Source organism: Bos indicus, chromosome 4, assembly GCF_029378745.1.
Source record: "Bos indicus isolate NIAB-ARS_2022 breed Sahiwal x Tharparkar chromosome 4, NIAB-ARS_B.indTharparkar_mat_pri_1.0, whole genome shotgun sequence".
Lineage (NCBI taxonomy): Eukaryota > Metazoa > Chordata > Mammalia > Artiodactyla > Bovidae > Bos > Bos indicus.
In genome coordinates, this window is record NC_091763.1 from 107548127 (window position 1) to 107563451 (window position 15325).

Here is a 15325-nt window from a genome sequence, read left to right on the forward strand (position 1 = left end):
GATTTTGTTTTTTATTAAAGGGGCATTTGGCTTAGAGGGTAAAGCATCTGCCTGCAATGTGGGAGACCCGGGTTCAATCCCTGAGTTGGGAAGATGCCCTGGAGAAGGAAATGGCAACCCACTCCAGTACTCTTGCCTGGAAAATCCCATGGACGGAGGAGCCTGGGAGGCTGCAGTCCATGGGTCACAAAGGGTCGGACACAACTGAGCGACTTCACTTTTATGAACCTGGAATAGATGTGAATTAGCCAAAATTAAAACAATACTGAGAAGGAAACAACTTTTACAGGAGGAAGAGCCAGATAGATCAGGCTCCGAACTGTGGTCACTGTTTAACTCTGGTTTTGAATATCAGTCGTGTGCCCAGCCCTGCACTATGAGGTTTTGTTGTTCTGTTTACACAGGCAAATGGACAAATATTCCCAGATTGTTCTCTTAGTTATTTGATCTCAATGAAAAACGTGTTTAGAGAGCTACATATTCCACAAATTACTCTGGGCTAAGAAGACCATGCTTTGGCTTCCTGATAGGAGTGGTGAGGGATGAAGGACGTTCTCAGGCACTAGTTCATTCTCCCCGTGGGCCAGGATCTACACTCAGCTCTAATCCATTGGAGCTGACCACAAAGTAATATGGAGACAGTATAAACCTCAGGAAGTGTTAGAAGCATCCAATGAACACATTTCCTCCTTAATTTGGCTTTCCAAATGCTGATGTTATTTCTATTTTCTTTATCTATAATGAGTCCCAGAAGGGGCTACACTGATTGTGGATAAAAGGTGCATTTGGATATTAATAAGTTTGAAATAAGACATGGTGTTTAAAAATGAATAGTAGTCTTGGGTTAAAAATAATCAGGTAACATATGAATGAGAGATATTTCAGCTATTTTAATAAGCTAATGAAATTTAGGAATAAGACAGGGTAAGATTGTGGATTGTGTGGGATTCTACTCAGGATGAACTTAATTCCGTGCACATTTAGGCATCATAGATCTGTTTGTCTATGAAAATGACGTGAATAAATTTGTATTTTGCATCATTGATGTGGAGGCAGTCTGTAGGATATGTAGAGTGGGTAGAGCTTACATCAGGGAAATTTACAAAGAAGCTGTTACACTTCATAAAGTGAGATTGATGAGGGCAAACATAAGTGTGAATGAACACTAAGTGAAGGCTGGAAGATGTGTAATTAAAACAAAGATTTATTTGAGGATTAAATAAATGAGGATTTATTCTATGGAGTAGTGAGGAGGAAGAAAAAAATCAATCATGATATGTTGGAAGAGTGGGTGCACTTTAGTTCCATTGTTAGACGTGAAGTCAGGAAGGACATGAATACAGCATGTGGGGAGAGGAATCAAGACGTTGGTGAGACATTCGTGAAACATTTGTTAAGCTGTTGGGAAAAGCATCTGGAGCTTTGGAGGGAAGTCTAGATGATAAAGGGGCTTCCCCAGTGGGTCAGTGGTAAAGAATCTGCCTGCAATGCAGGAGACCTGGGTTCCATCCCTGGGTCAGGAAGATCCTCTGGAGAAGGGAATGCAACCCACTCCAGATCCCTTGCCTGGGAAATCCCATGGACAGAGGAGCTTGGTGGGCTACAGTCCATGGGGTGGACAAGGTAGTACATGAGAAAGAGTTGGGCATGACTGAAGTGACTGAGACACATGCTAGGAGATAAATGTGGAACTGAGGGTGAGCTGCATGTGAAAGTGAAAGTGTTAGCCATTCAGCTGCCTCTTTGCGACCCCATGGACTGCAACTCACCAGGCTCCTCTGTCCACGGGATTCTCTAGGCAAGAATACTGGAGTGGGCTGCATGCCCTCTTCCGGAGGATCTTCTTAACACACGGATAGGACCGGGTCTCCTGCATTGTAGGCAAATTCTTTAATGTCTGAGTCCCTGGGGAAGCCCCAGAAATCACAAACTCTTCCAGAAAGGAAAACTAGAAAGAAGAGTATAAATTGTAAGCAAGAAACTTGAAACATTCTTAGAGTACTGGGGTAGGAGAATTTAGGAGATTTACCCAAGTGTGCAGATGAGAAATAACAGATTGGAGGAAAATCAGATCAGAAGCGAAAGAGTTAAAAGTCAGAAAGAGGAATTAGTTAACGTTCTTCAAAGTTAGCAATGAAAAAGAAATGAAAGTCTCTGGGTTTGATGCCTAGAAGGCCATGAGTGTTTCCATGAATTAATTAAGGTGAAAACTCTATTTCCATGTCTTAAAGAATGAATGTTTTGAGAAAATGAACCTGGCAAGTGGACACCAATCATTTGAGAACTCGGTGTGAAAGCTGGATGTGAAAGAAAGAATTAAAATGGAAAATAGTGAAGATTCCTCTCTCCATGTTGAGAGGTTTGTTTATTTTTTATAATGAAGTTGAAAAGGAGTTTATCAGAAGTAGGAAAGACCCCAGAATGATCAAAAGAGAGGCTGAATGACAGAATAAGATCATGTGAGAGAGAAAGCCTGGAATCAAAGCTTCTATCAATTATCATAAACAAGTAGTGGGTATTTGTCCTAAAGCTCAACATTCAGAAAATTAAGATCATGGCATCCGGTCCCACCACTTCATGGGAAATATATGGGGAAACAGTGGAAACAGTGTCAGACTTTATTTTTCTGGGCTCCAAAATCACTACAGATGGTGACTGCAGCCATGAAATTAAAAGATGCTTACTCCTTGGAAGGAAAGTTTTGACCAACCTAGATAGCATATTCAAAAGCAGAGACATTACTTTGCCAACAAAGGTTCATCTAGTCAAGGCTATGGTTTTTCCTGTGGTCATGTATGGATGTGAGAGTTGGACTGTGAAGAAGGCTGAGCACTGAAGAATTGATGCTTTTGAACTGTGGTGTTGGGGAAGACTCTTGAGAGTCCCTTGGACTGCAAGGAGATCCAACCAGTCCATTCTGAAGGAGATCAGCCCTGGGAGTTCTTTGGAAGGAATGATGCTAAAGCTGAAACTCCAGTACTTTGGCCACCTCATGTGAAGAGTTGACTCATTGGAAAAGACTCTGATGCTGGGAGGGATTGGGGGTGGGAGGAGAAGGGGACGATAGAGGATGAGATGGCATCACCGACTCAATGGACGTGAGTCTGAGTGAACTCCGGGAGTTGGTGATGGACAGGGAGGCCTGGCGTGCTGCGATTCATGGGGTCGCAAAGAGTCGGACATGACTGAGTGACTGATCTGATCTGATAGCAATGCTGGATCTTCAGCTCCTTAACTTCACCAGTGATCCTTTCGGTAGGCCAATATTATTCACGCTGTATAGATGAGAATTATGAGACTCAGAGAGGGCAAGTGGCTTGCTTCAGGAAGTGGAAGAGAATGAATTCAAAACAGAAACTATTAGACTCTGAAGCTCACACCTGTGCTGAGAGGCGACCCAGTCTCTCATTTGTGTTTGTAAGGAGACACAAGCTATAGTAGAGAGATGTGCTGGATGAGTTAGAGGAACACAGGGAGTCACTGGCTGGCCTGTTCTCCAGGTGGCTTGCACAGACCTCAGAGGGGAAAATGATGTGAGGATGACGTGTTTTGTGTCATTTCCTCTACAGATGGCTTAGGTCTTGAACACAGATAAGTGTAATACTCATCTTGAAACACCAGCATCTAGCCAAGATGAGACTTTATAGAAATTTGCCAAATTAGTAGAAAAAGAGGTAATTAACCTCCAATTAAAATAAATAAATTTATATTAAAAAATAAAATAAAAAAAGAAATGTCTACTTTCTGCTGAAGGTCTGCTATATAGTCAACAACAGTTCACAATTTTTTTTAAGTTAAATATTTTCTTGCAGTTTCAGAATTATATTTGACAGCCTTTTTTGAGGCAAGTAGATGTTTCTTTTCAGCCTGACCATGATGAAGAGAAGCAAAGTGAGGGATGGTGTGGAAAGTGTCTTGACAGAGCAGTAGAGGATAGCAGGTGTGTAGACATTCTGGAAAATGTATAAATCTGAATCGTGAAACATATGGCCATTTCTAAACCTACTTGCTTTGTTTTGTCCTTTAACAGCTTTTCAGTCTCAAAGCAGTTATTTTACCAGCAAAATGGGTTTATTTGGGAAGAGCAAGAGGAGTTGGAATTCAGGGCATGCTGTAGCAAAAGCCATTGTTACGTACCACAAACAAAGGAGAGGAAGCTTATAGAGAAAAAGGAGGGTGTTGGGAAGAATTGTTTTGAACCAAAGTCTTTTGGAGAGACTTGAGAATTCAGGGCGATGACAGTATCTCCCTGGCTGAGTTGCTGGGGTAGTCGGTTTCTAAAAGGAGATGCAATGTGTATATTTTGTATATCTTTTCCTGTTGAGGTTCGCAATTGATGATTCTTTCCTATTGGTAATTCTTCTCTGGGCCCTAGTAATTGATGATTCATCCTCTAATTTATGTTGCTGGTCTGCTTGAGACTTCCTATCTGAACTTCCTTAGTTAGGGTTTTCCTTTATGAATTTTCACACAGGTAAGAGAGTTGAAGCTCAGACAGTGTTCAGTTTTCTGCTCAGAGACCCTGCCCCAACCCCTAAGGGTTTGCCGATAACACAAGCAGCTCTGTTTCTGCCCTCAAGCCTTCTTAATGCCTTATCTCCTGCTTTATTTTGTGCACTGAAAGAAAAGGAAAGTTAGTGAATTGGGCAGGTGTGGAGAAATAATACAAGTGAATCAGTCCTATAAAAAATATTCTTAAAAATGTAAATGCCTTCTTATTAATATTCAAAATTGATATTATAGCATATAATTCTACTGAAAAAAGCACTTTCTGGATGAAAGAAAGCAAAAAGTCAACCTCATTCCTCTGTACGTTTACACGAATTCATACCTGCTTCTCTGCCTTTGACAATACAGAAAGGTTGCTGGGCATTTGCTTCCCTTTCTCTCTTGTAAATAAAAAGTCAACCATCCATATTCTCATCTCCTTAATTTTGAGCTGATATAAAACAGTAGATCTTTACCAGCTACAAGTTGAAAGGAGAAAAATGAAAAGAACAAGATACAATTACAATCATCTATCCCATTGTATCCCACTGAGGCTAAACAGACAAGCCTGTCAGACAAATGGTCCCCAGGTTCTCAAAGGGACACACTGTTCCTAAGCCCTCAGTGCTATTAAAAATTGCCTCTAGTATTATCTGTGTCTGAATTGTTGGTGGGGGAGGGCCGGTGGGTTCATGAGAAAATCATACTTGCTACTTTATTTACCCCAAGGCAGAGATCGTGCCACAACTAATACTCACGCTACTGTAGTACTACTACAAGTAGCGGTTTACAAAGTACTTTCTCTGTAAGTTACCTACATTTGAGCTTAAATGTCCTGGTGAGTCTCATAAACAAAATTTGCCACTGAACCAAAAAATCACAGAGTTGATAAATAAAATCAGGTGTCAAACCTAGATTCTCTGATTTCAGATATTTTCACAAGCACCTGCTTCTTTTCAACATTTCCTTTTATAATAGAAATGTATAAATCCATCATTATACCATGATGGGCCTCGGTGACATATTTAAGGTAAGTTTTGTAACTTTCCCACCAGCCTTTCTTCACTGTTTAAAGATTCACTTATTGTCACCTACTGTCCTTCCCATGTCCTAGAATCTGAGGTAAGCTGGCAAAGATGTGGAGCTCCTAAAATCGTACTACACCATCTTCAGGCTTTAACTGGGTCTCTCAAGGACCACATTAAGTCCTATGAAGGTACTGGCCTGTTCTCTGCTGCAGAATGCGTACCACGTACATCAGGAGGCAGCCTGTCATCTTGGCCCATGGGCAATCCGAAACATCTGACTAGGAGTGCCCAAATTCATACAGTATATATTGATAGAAGTGATTTTTAGGGTTCTGTAATTCAATAGACTCTGTTATTTCTGACTCTCTCTGCAGACTAATCCTTACATTTTTTTCATGGGAGCAGATAACCAGACTTGGGTGAGAGGATTCATTCTCCTTGGCCTGTCCAGTGACTGGGCCACTCAGGTCACTCTCTTTGTCCTGTTCTCAGTCACTTACCTGCTGACCCTGCTGGGGAACATCCTCATTGTTCTTCTGATCAGACTGGACAGCCGACTCCACACTCCCATGTATTTCTTTCTCACCAACCTCTCCTTTGTTGATGTCTCCTATGCCACAAGCATCGTTCCTCAGATGCTGGTGCATTTTCTTGCAGAACATAAAGGGATCCCCTACGTGAGCTGTGCAGCCCAGTTATTCTTCTCCCTGGGCCTGGGTGGGATTGAGTTTGTTCTCTTGGCCATGATGGCCTATGACCGCTATGTGGCTGTGTGCGACCCCCTGAGATACTCGGTCATCATGCACAGAGGGCTCTGTGCTAGGCTGGCCATCACATCCTGGGTCAGTGGCTCTGTCAACTCTCTCGTGCAGACCACCATCACCTTCCAGTTGCCTATGTGCATGAACAAGTATATTGATCACATATCCTGTGAACTCTTAGCTGTGGTCAGGCTGGCCTGTGTGGACACCTCCTCCAATGAGGTGGCCATCATGGTTTCTAGCATTGTCTTGCTGATGACACCTTTCTGCCTGGTCCTCCTGTCCTACATCAGGATCATCTCCACCATCCTGAAGATCCAGTCCACAGAGGGGAGAAAGAAAGCCTTCCACACCTGTGCCTCTCACCTCACAGTGGTTGTCCTGTGCTATGGTATGGCCATTTTCATTTACATTCAGCCCAATCCCAGCCCTTCTGTGCTTCAGGAGAAGCTGATCTCTCTCTTCTACGCCATTTTGACACCCATGCTGAACCCCATGATTTACAGTCTAAGGAATAAGGAGGTGAAGGGGGCCTGGCAGAAGCTTCTAGGACAATTATCTGGATTAACATCGAAACTAGCAGCTTAATGAATAATGAGCATCATTTGGAGAAGAGAGCTTTGCCTGTGTGTTCTCCCACTAACTCTGCTATGAAGCATTACCCTGGCAACCAGGAATGTGATGACAAAATGTGTGCTGATTATGCTGGGTAGGCAGCTGAGGAGTTAGGTTAAGGCATTTAATGCAGGAACATTTTATGTCACAGCAGGATGTTCAGAGAAATTAAGCACTACGGTAATAGAACTTCTACTACTGGCTTGGTCTCCATTCATGTGAACTGATAATATTTTTTAAAATGTCATTTGCTATCTTGTTTGGTCATATTGCTTGTAATCATGAGTCTATTCATAAATCTTACTTTGGACCAGTGGTTCTTACACTGTACAAGGTTATTTTGTTTCCATTGGAAACAAAACCATTTTCACATTTTAGACTTATTTAAAATATGTATGTGCCAATAATTGTGGGAGTCATTGTTCTTAGGTGAGTATTGCTTTAAAAACTGGTTAAAATGTTTAGTGCTGGACTTATGACATACGGACATAAAGCCTTTGAGTGCTGGAGGTACTCAGTGGGAGGATCAATTAAAGGTCTTGTTTTACACTGATATAAATGAAGGTGTTTCTATGCCAAGCTATTACTGTTCACGGAAAGCTATGTTTCAAGCTCTTTTTTTTGATACTGTGCAGTTTGAGAGAAATTTTACTGCATATATACAGAGTACCATTTAAAAGTTTAACCAATCCAACTTCTGAAACATCTATAATTTCTTTTTTTGCGATTTTAGAAACAAATAAGTATATAATATATGAAATCATATACATAAAACAAAAGATGTAGTTAACCTAAGGAAGGACAGATTCCTGAGGCAAAGGCAGTAAAAGATAAGACAACGTTAATATGTATTTTGGGAATCAAGATAGTTGAGTCAGCTGTGCCCATGTCAGCCTCCAGTCTCCTTATAAACCCCTTCTCCCATCCCTCCTCCTCACACACTGTAGGCCCTAGTTGTTCTTTGTAAATTTGCAGAGGTTAGAATAGTCTGGAATAGACCTCACCTCTGAGAGACAGCCTAAATAAGGAGAAAGAGGCAGAAGAAGTAATTGTACATTGGATAATGAAAAGGAAATGGGGAGAAAGATTATGATGGAAGCTCATGGCCTCACCCCCTTGAAGACATCTCAAAGTCCTTTCTTCCATTGTCTTTTCTTCATATCAGTTGAGGGGCAGTTTTCCCATTTGTGAACATGTTGTCCCACAGTCTCTGTGTTTAAACAAACTGAAGTTTCATATAATCCAAAATCCATTTGATGTATTAAGTTTACCTAAAACTATCAATGCTAAAATTTGCAATGTTGTTCAGTCACTAAGTCATGTCCAACTCTCTGTGACTCCATGTTCTGAAGCACACCAGGCTTCCCTGTCTTTACTATCTCCCCGAGTTTGCTCAAACTCATGCCCATTGAGTCAGTGATGCCATCCAACCATCTCATCCTGTGTGCCCCCTTCTCCTCCTGCCCTCAGTCTTTCCCAGTATCAGGGTCCTTTCCAATGAGTTGGCTCTTGGTATCAGGTAGTCAAACTGTTGGAGCTTCAGCTTCAGCATCAGTCCTTGCAATGTATATTCAGGGTTAATTTCCTTTAGGATTGACTAGTTTGATCTCCTTGCTGTCCAAGGGATTTTCAAAAGTCTTCTCTAGCACCACAGTTCGGAAGCATCAGTTCTTCAGTGCTCAGCCTTCTTTGTGGTTCAACTGTCACATCCATACCTGATTACTGGAAGAGCCATAGATTTGACTATATGGTCCTTTGTCAGCAAAGTGATGTCTCTGCTTTTTAATATGCTGCCTAGGTTTGTCATAGTTTTACTTCCAAGGAGCAAGTGTCTTTTAATTTCATCTGACTCTTTACAACCCCATGAAGTATAGCCCACCAGACCCCTATGTCCATGGAATTCTCCAGGCAAGAACACTGGATTGGGTAGCTAATTCCTTCTCCAGGAGATCTTCCTGACCCAGGGGTTGAACCCTGCTTTCCTACATTGCAGGCATATTCTTTACTGTCTGAGCCAGCAGGGAAACACACATTTTGGAATATAATCAGGCATTCCTAAAAGTAGTCATTGTTACCAGGCTTGTTGTTAATTCAGAAATATCAGTGGAGAGTCTACTGTGTGTTAGTAGCATGAATGGTTCTTGAGAGACAACAGTTAATACGGAACAATCCTGACAGGGATATGGCCACAGAGTTGGGATGGCAGATAATGAAACAGATAAAATGCACTGAGTGTCACGGAAAGAATGAGGCTTCAGGGGTGATTATAGAAATCTTCTGTATGACGGGATCAGAAAACGTCTGGATGGAGACCAGAAAAGTGAGAACAAGTTATCTAAATAATGATCAACCTGAGCCAAGGGGCAACTTGTAAAAAGTGCTGAGCTGGAAGATATCATGAGTGTTCAAAACTATCCTGGAGCCTGGCTTTCAGGGCAGAGCAGACCGAAAAAATAGTGAGGGTGAAGCAGGGAGAAGTCAGGTCTTAGAGGCCATGAAATGCTAAACTATTTTGAAGTTTATCCTGAAAGCAACAGGAAGCTAGTAAAGATTTTGAAGTGGGAGCTTGGGTTGATAAAATTTACGTTTTTGAATTATCACTGTGGCAAATGAGTCAGAGGAAGAAAAGATTAGAGACAAGGAGACCAGTGAAGGGGCTGTTCCAGTGATACTACTGGGACATTAGGGGACTCTGAAGTTAAGATATGCAGAGATCTTGCACACGCACAAGCTGGATTTAGAAAAGGCAGAGGAACCAGAGATCAAACTGCCAACATTTGCTGGATCACAAACAAAGCGAAGGAATTCCAGAAAAATATCTGCTTCATTGACTTCATGAAAGCCTTTGACTGTGTGGATCCTAACAAACTGTAGAAAATTCTAAAGAGATGGGAATACCAGATCACCTTACCTGCCTCCTGAGAAACCTGTATGCAGGTCAAGAAGCAACAGTTAAAACCAGCCATGGAACAACTGACTGTTTTAAAATTGGGAAAGGAGTATGACAAGGGCATATATAGTCATCCTCTTATTTACGTTTTATGCAGAGTACATCATGTGAAATGGCTGGATGAATCACAAGCTGGAATCAAGATTGCTGAGAGAAATTTCAACAAACTCAGATATGCATATACTGCTCTGCTGCTGCTGCTGGTAAGTCACTTCAATCGTGTCTGACTCTGTGCGACCCCATAGACGGCAGTCCACCAGGCTCCCCCATCCCTGGGATTCTCCAGGCAAGAACATTGGAGTGGGTATATACTGCTCTAAAAGCAGAAAATGAAGAGAAACTAAAGAGCCTCTTGATGAGGGTGAAAGAGGAGAGTGAAAAAGCTGGACTGAAACCCAACATTAGAAAAACTAAGATCATAGCATCCTGTTACATCACTTCATAGCAAATAGATGGGGAAAAAGGTGGAAGCAGCGACATATTTTCTTTTCTTTGGCTCCAAAAACACTGAGGATGGTGACTGAAGCCATGAAATTAAAAGACAATTGCTCCTTGGAAGGAAAGGGATGACAAACCTAGACAACGTATTAAAAAGCAGAGCCATCACTTTGCCAACAAAGGTACATATAGTCAAAGCTATTTTTCCAGTAGTCATATAGGGATATGAGAGTTGGACTATAAAGAAGGCTGCACACTGAAGAATAAAGAAATTGTGATGCTGGAAAAGACAAGAGACAGTCCTTTGGACTTAAAGGAGATCAAGCCAGCCAGTCCTAAAGGAAATCAGTCCTGAATATTCATTGGAAGAACTGATACTGAAGCAGAAGCTCCAATGCTCTGGCCACCTGATGTGAAGAGCCGACTCATTGGAAAAGACCCTGATGCTGGGAAAGACTGAAGACAGGAGGAGAAGGGGGCAACAGGGGATGAGATGGCTAGGTAGCATCACTGACTCACATGAATGAATTTGGACAGATGAATTTGAGCAAACTCTGGGAGATAGTGAAGGATAGGGGAGCTGGACGGGCTACAGTTCATGGGGTCGCAAAAAAGTCAGACATGACTTAGCAACTAAACAACAAAAATGACAACAAGGGTTATAGAAGGGTTATAACGTGGATGACTGATGGGTTGCACAGATGGTTGGATGAGCACATGAGCAAGTGAGTGGGTATGGAGATGGTTACAGAGGGGTAAATGAGTAAATGTGTTAATGATGCTAAGAATATTATCTGGGAGATAAATGAATAAATAATTCACTTAAAAGATGTGCAATGCCTACAGAATATATTAGAGAATGTTAATGTGACTGTATTCTATCAAAATTACATTGAATCTCTTCATAAAAATTAAAGATTTGAAGAGGTATAGAAGTTCATACTTCTGTGTGGAGGATTTCAATTGACCTTTTTCCTTTCCCCCTTTCCCCCCTATAAATCATAAGGTTTTCTTCATTCCCTTTCTGGGACCTTATTTAGAGTCTTAAATCTTTCTGTATGGCATTACTGTTTCTAAAAGTTGAAAACCAATGCAAAATATGTACTTGGCTGTCCCTCTGTCCTTGCATTGCTCACAGGAGTCCATTAGATTCTTGGCACATATCTCAGGGGAGGGAAGCACAACTCTATTTTCAGAAGGAGAGATGAAGGCAACGTGGAGCCAAAGGGAATAGCTTTTTTAATTTTGCCCAAGTTTGGACGCAGGTCTAGTCATTGTTCATGAGGAAAGGTGTTCAGTTCAGTTCAGTTCAGTCACTCAGTGGTGTCCGACTCTTTGAGACCCCATGGACTGCAGCATGCCAGGCCTCCCTGTCCATCACCAACTCCCGGAGTTTACTCAAACTCATGTCCATTGAGTCAGTGATGCCATCCAACCATCTCATCCTCTGTTTTCCCCTTCTCCTCCTGCCTTCAATCTTTCCCAGCATCAGGATCTTTACAAATGAGTCAGCTCTTTGCATTAGGTGGCCAAAGTATTGGAGTTTCAGCTTCAACATCAGTCCTTCCAATGAACACTCAGGACTGATCTCCTTTAGGATGGACTGGTTTGATCTCCATGCAATCCAAGGGACTCTTAAGAGTCTTCTCCAACACTACAGTTCAAAAGCATCAGTTCTTCAGCGCTCAGCTTTCTTTATAGTCCAACTCTCACATCCATACATGACCACTGATAAAACCATAGCCTTGACTAGATGGACCTTTGTTGGCAAAGTAATGTCTCTGCTTTTTAATATGCTGTCTAGGTTGGTCATAACTTTCCTTCCAAGGAGTTCAGTTCAGTTCAGTCGCTCAGTCGTGTCCAACTCTTTACAACCCCATGAACGGCAGCACGCCAGGCCTCCCTGTCCATCACCAACTCCTGGAGTCCACCCAAACCCATGTCCATTGAGTCAGTGATGCCATCCAACCATCTCATCCTCTGTTGTCCCCTTCTCCTCCTGCCCTCAATCTTTCCCAGCATCAGGGTCTTTTCCAATGAGTCCACTCTTTGCATCAGGTGGCCAAAGTATTGGAGTTTAAGCTTCAACATCAGTCCTTCCAATGAACACCCAGGACTGATCTCCTTTAGGATAGACTGGTTGGATCTCCTTGCAGTCCAAGGGACTCTCAAGAGTCTTCTCCAACACCACAGTTCAAATGCATCAATTCTTCGGCGCTCAGCTTTCTTCACGGTCCAACTCTCACATCCATACATGACCACTGGAAAAACTATAGCCTTGGCTAGATGGACCTTTTGGCAAAGTAATGTCTCTGCTTTTTAATATGCCCTCTAGATTGGTCATAACTTTCCTTCCAAGGAGTAAGCTTCTTTTAATTTCATTGCTGCAATCACCATCTTCAGGGATTTCCAGGGAGTAAGCGTCTTTTAATTTCATGGCTGCAGTCACCATCTGCAGTGATTTTGGAGCCCCCCAAAATAAAGTCAGCCACCATTTCTACTGTTTCCCCATCTATCTGCCATTAAGTGATAGGACCGGATGCCATGATCTTCGTTTTCTGAATGTTGAGCTTTAAGCCAACTTTTTCACTCTCCTCTTTCACTTTCATCAAGAGGCTCTTTAGTTCTTCTTCGCTGTCAGCCATAAGGGTGTATATGCCATGCGTATACCTTTATGTATAACCTCTAAGGTTATTGATATTTCTCCTGGCAATCTTTATTCCAGCTTTGTTTCATCCAGCCCAGTGTTTCTTATGATGTAGTCTGCATATAAGTTAAATAAGCAGGGTGACAATTTATAGCCTTGATGTACTCCTTTTCCTATTTGGAACCAATCTATTGTTCCACGTCCAGTTCTAACTGTTGCTTTCTGACCTGCATACAGGTTTCTCAAGAGGCAAGTCAGGTGGTCTGGTATTCCCATCTCTTTCAGAATTTTCCACAGTTTATTGTGATCCACACAGTCAAAGGCTTTGGCATAGTCAATAAAGCAGAAATAGATGTTTTTCTGGAACTCTATTGCTTTTTTGATGATCCTGTAGATGTTGGCAATTTGATCTCTGTTTCCTCTACCTTTTCTAAAACCAGCTTGAACATCTGGAAGTTCATGGTTCATGTATTGCTGAAGCCTGGCTTGAAGAATTTTGAGCGTTACTTTACTAGCGTGTGAGATGAGTGCAATTGTGCGGTAGTTTGAGCATTCTTTGGCATATATTGAGAGCTAAATATCATGATTGGGCTGTACAAGATTATCCTATCCTCAAAAAGCTGCCATCTCCAGCTTCTTAGAATGACCTAAGGCTTCAGTAGTTTGTTGTAGTCTGAGGAGGATGGAGTACCATCTTCCACAGAGAGAAGAAGTGTGGCATCAAGGCCCTGCCCTTGAGGGTTGGGAGTGGAGGCAACAATTAATGCTCTAATGCTTACAGATCCCAAAGGCACTCTGCCTACATTTCTAATTCAGCCACTGTCACACCTCATTAGGTTTGTGTCTGAGCCAATTCTGGGGTACCTGTGAGCTTCTTCTCATCAATTTCCCTCACAAACTAAACTAGTCACAGGTGATCTTAGCCCAGAAACCAAGAAAATTAATCCCTATGGTCCATCACTTTTTTGAAGAAGAGCAGTCTTCAGAAAGCAACGTAAACCTGAACCGAAGAACACATGACCATTTTTTTCTGGTACTAATGAATGTTTGTTAATAGAGGTACTAAGAGAAGATGGTTGTAAGCAGAGGTTTTTCAGGAGAGGTAGAAATAGAACTGATGTGACTTGTCAAAGACTTTGAGTTGAAAATATAAACCATGAATGTTGGAATCTTCTCACCCTGTGTAAAATAGCGAAGGTGGTAAAATAATACTGCTTTCCAGATGTTGGAGGCTTAATTATATTTTTGTTGTATGAGTTTCTCAATTTTAAACTTTAGTACTGGCAGAGAGAAAGAGAAAATATGAAACAGAGGGGAACAGTGAAGATGATTAATAATTAACGATTGGAATTCCTATGGATACATTCTGCATCTTTTTTTCAGGGAAACAGTTATTAAAGAAGCCCAGATGTAAATGATTATTAGATATTGATATTCTTGAACAAATAGGAGGAGTATATTACATCTCTGGACATAGCTTTAAAGTGTCTTTTTCTCATAGTATTTGGATTTTCCTTTCTGTGAGAGGAATTTGAAATGTAAAATTATTAAATGGATTGCTTATGTTCATAAACAGGAAGACTATGAAGTGGCACTAGAAATGAGGTCTCCTGACTCTACAGAATAAGTTGTAGGGATTATACTGTGGAAAGCTTCCAGGTTTAGGGAATTACACTACAAAAGAATACCCTAGTCTTACCTATAGGGGATGAGAGATACAAAGAAAGTGAGCATTTACAAATGAAATCATGGTAACATATATCATCAAAGGTGAATTTCAGGTTTTCACATATTGGACAGTGTCTCAATAATTGGACTCAGCTTACATGAAAAGTCAGGCAACAAAAAAATCTAGATGTGAAATAGATAATAAAACCATGAAGAAGAAAAACTAGTTTCCCTCTCAGGGTATTAAACCATATTTGAAACTTCATCCATCTAAGTGACCTTGGGATCTTTTGTTTCCAAACAATAGGTTGATGCAAATATTTCTGCTCATGATAGATGCACTTAGTGTATACAGCAACCAAGTATTCACCTACAGGTCAGATGACTCTTTAAATTGAAGTGCCATTTCTATTGACAACTCAACTGCCAAAAGGTATGATTCTCATTTATTCTGACCAGCATGAAAGAAAACCTATCTTTAGGTTGTGGGCCCCCCTTCATGTGCTCTGCTTCTACATTTAGGACTTCTATTTGGATTCTTACAAAAGATGACATACAAACACTTTTAGGAGAGAAAAAAAGGTGTTGGCTTTCCATCCCTTAGCTGAAGGTATCATCTCTACGGTGAATGGGTAATGTGGAGATCATAAGGGTCGCGGGCTCACCTATAAGCCTTCACACTGTTGGAGATTGGATTTTTGAGGTTTATCCATCCACATAGTCTTTGAAT

General features: G+C 41.4%; 1 protein-coding gene across 1 annotated transcript; it reads left to right on the forward strand.

Annotated features, from left to right (window-relative positions):
• Positions 1 to 5911: 5911 nt before the first annotated feature.
• LOC109562238 (olfactory receptor-like protein OLF3) lies at positions 5912 to 6865 on the forward strand. Its single transcript, XM_019965298.2, has one exon. It carries the CDS (start codon positions 5912 to 5914, stop codon positions 6863 to 6865), a length of 954 nt encoding a protein of 317 aa, XP_019820857.2.
• Positions 6866 to 15325: the final 8460 nt, after the last annotated feature.